Genomic DNA, 9339 nt, shown 5'->3' with positions numbered 1-9339 from the left:
TTGGTCTTGAGATGGCTCTGGCTAGGTAAAAATTAGCTGTGTCCAGAGAGCCCAATGACCCTGGCCTGGGAAGGGGGGAGGTCAGACACACTACCTGGGCTCCTCGTGTCTTTGGCTAACCACTCGGGGTCACTCGAGACACTCCCTGGACGGGTTGGTGGGGTGGTGGATGTCTATGAGGGCCAGGACAGTCTGTCCTCAGATCTCTGGTGCAGGCTTCTGCTATGTGGGTGGGGTCCCAGCTCAAGCACAGGCTGGGGACAGATTTCAGATCCCTCTTTTATGTCCTGGTCAAGGCAGAGTTGGGGTGTAAAGGAATAATGAGAACTCCCCTTTGTACCATCACACAGGGCTTTCTCATATTTTCCTTTGATGCTTCCAAGCAAGCATGACATTGTACCCATCTCAGCCCTCATCCTTGGGAATACCTTCCCTGATGGCTTCCAGCCTAGCTGCCCTCTGACCTCCATCACCCTGAGAACCATCTCCCACACTCCAGATCATAGTTCCTTGCTGCCTGGAGGGTGAGTCTGCCCTTTGCAGCTAGCTTGGAGGCTCCCCCAGGCAGGCTCAGAACTCCTAATAGTTTAGCCAACCTAGGAAGCGCTTGCAGAGAAGCCTAGATACCACATCCTCCCTCTCCAGAAAGGGAGTTCCTAAGAGCAGAGCCTGGGTTTTCTCTCCTGCTATTGCCCCGTTTATAGCAAAATCATGGACTTGCAGGGGAGTGGCTAGGGTCTAACTCAGCTGAGCTTCTGAGAGAATGAGGACACATAAGATGCCACAAGGTCCTGGGTCTCCTGGAGCAGGGTTGGAGAGCCGTCTCCAGTATCGCAGACACTCCAGAGCTGAGCTCACCACTTCGAGTGTGTTCTCCCAAGCTTTGTGGCAGCAAGAAGCTGGTGCCCACACCTTCCCCATTCTGTTTTGTTTTCTGATCCCTTGGTTTTTTCCTGAGTTTCCCAAGATTGCCTTCTAAATGGAGCTTGATGCGTCCAGAAAGAGACAGAGTACCAGCTCATCCAACAATGTGATGCTTTAAAGTCATCCATTGCTCATTTCTCTTTCTGGGGGAGGCCCGTCTGTGTGCTGTGATGGCCAATATATTAGCTGTGTTCAAACACCATCTCAGATTACCTTGCTGGAAGAATTCAGCCAGTGCTGTGGAGAGCAGGAGGAGATGGGTCAGGACAAAAGACCCATTGGGACAATGTGGGCATGAAAGTGTCACCAACCCTCTTTGGGCTGGACCCCCAAACCAGGTCTCCTGTCCAGTGTCACTCATACCAATATAGCAAAATCAGATTCAGTAAAGCAGAGCAGAACTTTATTCTTTGGCCAAAGAATAGACAGGGGTAGACTCATGTCCTAAAGGCACCTTCTCACCAAAGGAGGTGTACCTGGTTCTTATGTAGGGGGCCTGGGGATGCATGGTTGGTGGATGGTGCAAGTGGGCAAGGGGATTTCCAAAGAATTCAAGGGGGTTTCCAAAGAATTGGTTTTGAGCATGCACAGTCCCTGGTCATGCTAGAATATTTTTCTACATAAATCGCATGTTCAGAATATGGCATCTAACTCCCACCCCAGAGGTGGATAACTTATAATGAGCAAAGTAAAGGATGGTCAAGGTTGGGGGCTTAGTGCACATGCTCTAGAAAGGCCATTTCCCTGGCTGTGGTAAGGCAGGAACGTGAGCTTAGCATCGAGATGGGTTCTTGCTTTTTCATTGGCTGGATACATTTGTGGTTCACTACAGGGTAAGGGGATGATGGCTGCAGGAGCTGCAGTTTTTGACAGTTTAGAGTCTTTGCAGGTATTTGCAGTTATATTTTTCTGAAAATAAGCACAACTCAAGCATACAAGTTAGATGGAAGTTTTCGTGAGCAACTTTCTGGGTGACAAAAGAAGCCAGCTGCTGCAGGAAGTGGCATCAGGGCCTAGTGCCCTCTTAGATGACTTCTAAATTTTTCTTGAGCACCGTTCTAATTTGCAAGCTGCCAGAATGCGATATACCAGAAATAGAATGGCTTTTAAAAAGGCGAATTTAATAAGTTGCAAGTTTGCATGTCCTAAGGTCATGACAATGTCCAAATCAAAGCTAGACTATAGAAATGTCCAATACCTTGGTTCAAGAAGACCAATGACATTCAGGGTTTCTCTCTCAATTGGAAAGGCACATGGTGAACATGGCAACGTCTACTAGCTTTCTCTCCAGGCTTCTTGTTTCTTGAAGCTTCCCCAGAGGCGTTTTCCATCTTCATCTCCAAAGGTCTCTGGCTGTGTGGGCTCTAAAGCTTTTTCCAAAATGGTTGCCCCTTAAAGGGCTCCAGTAAGCAAATTCCACCTTGAAGGGGTGGAGACACATCTCCGTGGAAACCATCTAATTAAAAGTTACTACCCACAATTGGGTGGGTCACATCTCCACGGATAATCAAAAAACTCCCATCCAGCAATATTGAATGAGGATTAAAGGACATGGCTCTTCTGGGGCATGCCACACATTCAAACTGGCACATACACCCAGAAGTTGCCACTTCCCGGTAGGACCTACCTAGTTTGTCCACCTGTTAATCGGTGGCTAATGTTACCTAGAGTTCGACATTACATATTTTAACAGACTAGACTCATGTCGTCCCGTTTGGTAGCCACCAGTCAGATGTGGCCATAAAACACTTGAAAAATGGACAGTCCAAGCTGAGAGGTGCTGTACGTGTGAAATACATGCAGAATGTTGTTGAAGCCTTAGTACAGAAGAAAAACTGTGAAATAGCTCATTCATATTTTTTCTGTTGATTACATGTAGAAACAATATTTTGGCTAAGTTGAGTTAATAAAATATTAAAAGTAACTCCACCTGTTTGTTTTTTTTTTTAATCTTTTTATTGTGACTACCTGAAACTTAAAAAATTATACGTGGCTTGCATTTGTGGCTCCCATGATATTTTTACTTATAACAGGATTCCTTTTACTGACCTCACACGCCACTCTTATCACATGTATTTCTTAGTGTAATATTGAAATTTAAACATCAAAATAGCATGAAATTACACATTGTCAATGAATTTTCTTTCCCACAATTCTGATGTTTTATGATACAATAGGTATATATCAAAGCTACTAGCTGAAGTCTGTGTGCAAAAGTGCAGATAAGTGACCCCGCAGCTGCTGATGTCACGCCCGTGCCAGTGAATCCCTAGGGCTCTCATTTCCCTGGTCACTCAATTGCTGACTTAGGAGGAATCCTCATCTCATCTGTATCTTTCAGCTGTTTATAAGCTTCTGCCCCTGCCCTGGTATTGATCTAAACGTGGGATTCAGCCCCTTATCCTAGGTTATCCCTTCCCACCCCAACCCCAACACATTTACCAAAGAGTAAGTGCTGATGGCAGGGGGTGTACATCATGGGTGGGGAGCAGCTCAGCACTGGGTTATGCCTCTGGGCATGAATGCAAGCCCCAAATCCAGAAATTTAAAAACATGTGACTCCTGCAAGGTCTTGGCCGAAGCAAACAGTAAAACCAATTCATAGAGATGTTGCCACGACAACCTGAAACTTACGTGGCTTCCTAGGGAAGACGAATCTCACCAAAATGAACTTACAAGCAAACATTATTGAGCACATGAGGAAACCAAATGGCATAAAAGCAGAAGTAATGAGCTGGGGATTTACCGTCAGTATAGTACTGCTGGACTCTGAAAAGGACTTTACATTTGTTTAAAATGTTTAAAGATGAATATAACCCATAAGACACTAACTTGGAAGATGACACACATCAATCCTAGAAATGTACATTATAGCCATCAAGTTAAACACAGAGAAGTTAAACTAGAATAGATACAGCTGAAGAAAGAATTTCTGTTGACTCTTCTCTGTGGATTGCTTATCATGAAATACCATCCCTCTCTCTCTATTAATGCTTTTTGCCCTAAATTCTATTTTGTCTGATATTTTTATACCAACCTTTTAAACTTTTAAATTGAAGAATGATATACAGAGAAGTATATCATTTAATGAACAATTTTATGAATTATTACAAAGCACATACTCAGTACCCATCACCCTTATCAAGAAAAAGAAAATCACCTGTACCTCGAAGTTCCCTCAGGCCTTTCCCTGTAACTACCCTCCCCTTCCTCCTGGGGAACCACTTGCCTGATTTCTGACACCATAGGTGACTTTTGCTTGTTCTTTTTTATTCTTTTATGTGTTTCTCTACATATATGTATCTATACATACACACACACACAGGCAGATATGTGATATCTATCATAGGGAATTTTGTTCACAGCGTTTTTATTTTTGTATTTGTTTTGGGATTGGGGGTGGGGTGCATGGGCCTGGAATCGAACTCCAGACTCCCACATGACAGGCGAAAATTCTACCACTGAACCACCCGTGCACCCCTACTTTTGCCTGTTCTTAAACTTTATAAGAGTCACAGTCTGAACTTTACGTCTGGCTTCTTTTGTACAAATGTGAGATTCACTCCTGTTGTTGCATGCAGTAGTTTGTTTTTATGCTGTAAAGCATTCTGTTGTGTGAATGCACCACAGTTTTCATTCATTCTTTCTTTTTAAGTCCTCTTACTAATTATATTGATCCCATGTTTAAAAGTAAGAAACATAATATTCTTTGAAAGAGTTAAATGGACATTATAACTAAGAAACACATGAGGGCACTTAATCAACCAACAACAATACATTTGATAACATTTTTTGAATGATAAATTGCCACAGTCCTTTTGTTGGTGATTCTAGTAAGTTCAGGCATCTGCCCATGATCAGGTTAGTCATATAAAATTTCAGTGGGTCTTTTTAAATTATATATATATATATATATAATTGTGCATTCATTCATTCATTCTTTGTGTGTGTGTGTGTGTGTGTGTGCTGTATAGTGGGGGTCACATTTCATTTTTTTTTCCCATGTGATTTATTGCAGCACCACCTGTTGATTTTGTTTGTTTGTTTTTGGAGGGATGTGCATGGGCTGGAAATGAACCTGGGTCTCCCTCATGGCACACAAGAATTCTACCACTGAACTACCCTTGCACTCCCATTCATTCATTCTTGTACTAATAAACATTTAGGCTGCTTCTATTTAGACTATGGTGATTAATGCTTTTATGGAGAACCTTCTTGTAAATATATCGCCGATCACACAACACCAGTTTCTCTAGCCTCTTTATCTGGGGGAAGGATTGCAGGTTGCAGGGTATGTATTGCTTCAAATGTAATAGATATGCTGAACCATTATCCCAAGTGGGTCTTCCACGTTGCACTTTTTAAAAACAGGAGAAGGGTGCCCTCACTCTATCATACCTTTGACAAATACTTCAGACTTTTAAAATTTAACCCATTTTTGGGGCGCATATCTCATGGGTTAAATTTGTTTGTCTCTCATTCCTAAGGAGGGTGAGCACCTTTTCATAAATTTATTGGATTTCTTGTTTCGTAAAGTGCCTACTCAAGTCTTTTGTCATTTTTCTGTTGGGTTATCTGTTCTTCTTCTTTTTGATTGGCAGAGTATTTTATAATAAATATTCTTGATAAAAGTCCTTTATCATTTACTTGTGTTGCAGATTTCTTTTGGTTTGTCTTCTATACCTACGTGGTTTTTGTTTGTTGTTGGAGTTGGAGTTGTCATTGTTGTTTGCCTTTCACATTTACATCTCCAGTCCACCTGGGTTTGATATCTGTGTATGACATGAAGTGAGTGTACAGTCTTTTCTGTATGGATTCCTGGTTTTTCCAAAATTCTTGGTTGAAATGACAGTCTTTTTCCCACTCCCCTAGTGCCACCATAAGTCAGTTACTCTGTGTGTGGGTTTGATTCTGTGTTCTCCATTCTCTTCCATTGGCTTGTTTGACATTCTTGTGCAAAATACATTTTTAAAATTACCATATCATATTAAAGTCAATATCTGGTAAAGCAAGTCATCACTCTTTGCTCTTCAAGAAGGTCTTGGCCTTTCTTGGCCTGTGCGTTTCCATATAAATTTCAGTCAGCTTCTTAAATTCCACAACACAAAGAAAAAATCTGTCGGGTTTTGTTTGGGATTGTGATGACTCTGCAGAACAATTTACAAATAATGCGTTTTCCAACCCAAGAACATACTATATCATCTCTCCATTTATCTAAAGTCTTTCTTTAAAGTCTTTCAGGATAAAATTTTAGTTTATTCCTGTATAGATTTCTCCATAGGGGCCTGGTATATATATTTTTATTTACTCCTGGGTACTTAACAATTTTAAGCTATTGCAAAGGCTATCTTTTTGTGTGTGTTTTTAAATTTTCATATTCTATTCATTGCTGGTATGTAAAGATGCAGATGACTTTTCTATACTGATTATGTACCAACAATCTTAGGAATTATTGTTCCCTACTTTCCAGTGTTTATAGCTTTTTTCCAGGTCTTAGTGTATTAACTCGTTCCTCTAGTACAACATGGAAAAGGGATGATGTGAGCTGACTTATGATTTTAAAGGGAAAGCATTCAGTATTGAAACATTAAATGTTATATTTGTATAAATTTGTTGTAGCAGCCTTGATCAGATTAAGGAAATGCCTTACATTCCTATTTTTCTAAGAGTTTTTCCTTCCTCCTTCGGCTCTATTGTGTCAAACATTGCCCTTCGGGAAAGTTGACCCCTCCATCACAAAAGCTATCCAGAGCCGCAGGAGGTCTGAGGTCCAGTTCATGCTCTCTCCATTGTCCACTGCCTCCCTCTGCCCAACCTCAGATAACGACTGACCCAGCTCCCTGCCCAGCAGACTCGCTCCTTAGCCCTGGGCCATGTTTCTTTCCAAAGCTGGGGGCCTGGGGCTGGGAGTGAGGGGTGGGCCTCAGAGCTGGTGGGGCGATGCATATTTCTCATCACGGGAACCTTGACCCCGGAGCCGCAGGGTGCAGGCCTTCTCTCCGAGCATGCCCTCCACCACCAGCGTGGACTCATACAGCTCACTGCTCCTGTGGAGAGCCGTGGGGCCGAGGTCAGGGGATGGCCCTGGCCGGGGACTCTGGCCTTGTGGTAAGGTGAGGGAGGCTGGGAGGGGCTGTACCTGGCAGTGAAGAAAACCTGCAGGGTGATGGAGGTTGGGGGTGCGTTGACCTTTCGCGCTTCCAGCAGCCCACTGCTTGGGGAGACCCCAAAGGCCTGGACATCCTTGGCCAGCTCCTGCTGGCCTGCACCGAGGGAGGGGAGGGGAGGGGAGGACACATATGGGGGCAGGCAGCTCCACACACTGCCCCAGGTTGCTCTTGCCCAGCCCAGGCTTATGCCTTGCAGGTGTGCACCCCTGGTCTTGCCCAGCCTCACACACAGGGAAGTCTGGAGGCCACTTGCCAGTCAGGGACTGGCAACCTCTAGGAATTCCGAGGTTGTCAGGGGCTCCCAGGGGAGGAGGGGGCAGGCGAGAACGAGGTACCCATCAACACGGTCCAGTAGCTCTGGCAGCCGCTCAGGTTCACCAGGTAGACCTTCCGGAGCCGCCTCTGGTTCACAAAGCAGATCCCAAAGTCCACCCAGCTGGTGGACAGCTGCAGCTCGGGCACAGCTACAGTGGCCCGCAGGGGCACCACCTGCAGGGCACAGACCCTTCACCTTGGTGGCGGACCAGGCGACCTTGTCCAGTCCAGCTGGATACAGGGATCCTGCCGGCCCCAAGCACTGAAGCTTCTGAGGAGAGGCCCAGGCATCCCACAGTGGGTGGAAGGGGGCCGGGGCAGACATCAAAGCCACAGGGTGCCTGTGGAATTCTGCCCAGGGAAAGAACTGGGAAGGTGCCAACTGCTCCCTCTGCCAATTGCTGCCACCCTCACCTAAACAAGCTCTGTTGTTTCTGCTCCCCATTCAGGCTGTGCTCCTTTCCCCCTTTCCCAACCTCTCATTGGGGGTGCCAAGGCCCCTCTGTTCCTCTGGGACTCTGGGCCATCTCAACTAGTCCCTGAGACTCAGGCCTCACCAGAGCCCTGACCACTGGGGCCTCTGACTCCAGCCCTCTAGCAATCTCTGTGCATTACCTGCAGGCCCTTCCTCACACAACCACGTCAGCTCTCACAGCCCCCATCTCCTGGGCTCCAGCAGCTGCCCAGGCACTTGGGTCGACAGACTTCCTATGGTCTCCTGCCCTCAGCTCTTTTTTCTGGCATCTTTGTAGTCCATCCCCGAGGCCATTGCTTCACACTCCTCATCTGTACCTTCTGGAGGGACCCATCCCTCCTCCAGCTCCCTCCAGCCCCTCCAACTCAGCCTCCACACCACAGCCTGGTGACTCTGTAACATCACAGAATTGGGCCCATGATGTACATCTGCTGTCTGAAGCCCCACACAAGCTGAGAGTCCCCCTCACAGCTGCCTCTGCTGCTCACTGTGCACCTCCTCCCCCTTACCCCCATCAGGCCATTCCTTTCACTTGTCTTTCAATATGCTTTCCCTTCTCTCTGGATTCAACAGTGTAAAGGCGGCAAGTGCTGCCACCTCCAGGAAGCTTTCCCTGATTTTCCATCCAACACACCTTCACCTGGCTTGGAGCTCTCTGAGGGCCCTGCTTGGGTGTGTCCTCAGACCCACCAGAACTGAGTCCAGCCCAGTTCACTGCTTTTGCCATTTGAAGCAGACTCACCTGAGTGGTCTGGTTGGTGTACTCCAGCAGCAGATTCTGGGTAAACACCATCTCTTTCTGCCCACTTGTGTGCTGCTGAATGTCCACTCCAGGCAGCATCTGGTCAGCTGGGAGCTTCTGGTAGGAGAGCAGCTCCAGGGAGAGAAAGAAGGACACGTTCACCTGAGCAGGCATGGATGTGGCTGAAAGGAGGTGGCAGCTTCCTCCACTGGAGCTTATCCTCCTCCTGCTCCACTGCCCTGGAAAGCCAAGCAAGGTTCCCACTCGGTCCTCAGCCCAGCACAGCCTGCAGGGTCCAGGCTGGCCCCATCTCTGCCCAGCAAACAGCCAAGCAGCCCCTCCCCTGCCCCCAGCCACCCATCACCTGTCACCCCATCAGGTACACTCACTCCACCAGCACGGCCCAGTACCTCCGTACCTGCCTCCAGGACCTCAGGGGCTGGAGAGGAACAGACAAATAAGCAAACCAGATTTCATTGCATAGCATGGCCAGGGCTGAGGTCAGACTCATCGGCCAAGCAAGGAATCCAAGGTTTTAAACAGGGGCTGTCCAAGTCAATTTAGCCATTCTCAAAGTCACTCTACTCGTTTGGAGAGAATGAGCTGTGGCAAGCATGTGTGGGTATAAGGACATCAATTAGGAGGCCGAGGCCATAACTTAGACCAGAGAAGATGGGGCTTGGACTTGTGACTCCCAAACACAGGTCTGTGGA

At 46.4% G+C, this 9339-nt stretch overlaps 1 protein-coding gene across 1 annotated transcript; it reads right to left on the bottom strand.

The window, feature by feature from the left end:
- Positions 1–6813: 6813 nt before the first annotated feature.
- Positions 6814–8860, bottom strand: LOC143656818 (deleted in lung and esophageal cancer protein 1-like). Its single transcript, XM_077128631.1, has 4 exons — positions 8627–8860; positions 7430–7583; positions 7064–7187; positions 6814–6971 (listed from the first exon to the last, which is right to left on the bottom strand). Exons 1-4 carry the CDS (start codon positions 8798–8800, stop codon positions 6848–6850), a joined length of 576 nt encoding a protein of 191 aa, XP_076984746.1. The 5' UTR covers positions 8801–8860; the 3' UTR covers positions 6814–6847.
- Positions 8861–9339: the final 479 nt, after the last annotated feature.

This window comes from Tamandua tetradactyla, chromosome 15 (genome assembly GCF_023851605.1).
Source record: "Tamandua tetradactyla isolate mTamTet1 chromosome 15, mTamTet1.pri, whole genome shotgun sequence".
NCBI lineage: Eukaryota > Metazoa > Chordata > Mammalia > Pilosa > Myrmecophagidae > Tamandua > Tamandua tetradactyla.
This window is presented reverse-complemented; position numbering and strand designations above follow the sequence as displayed.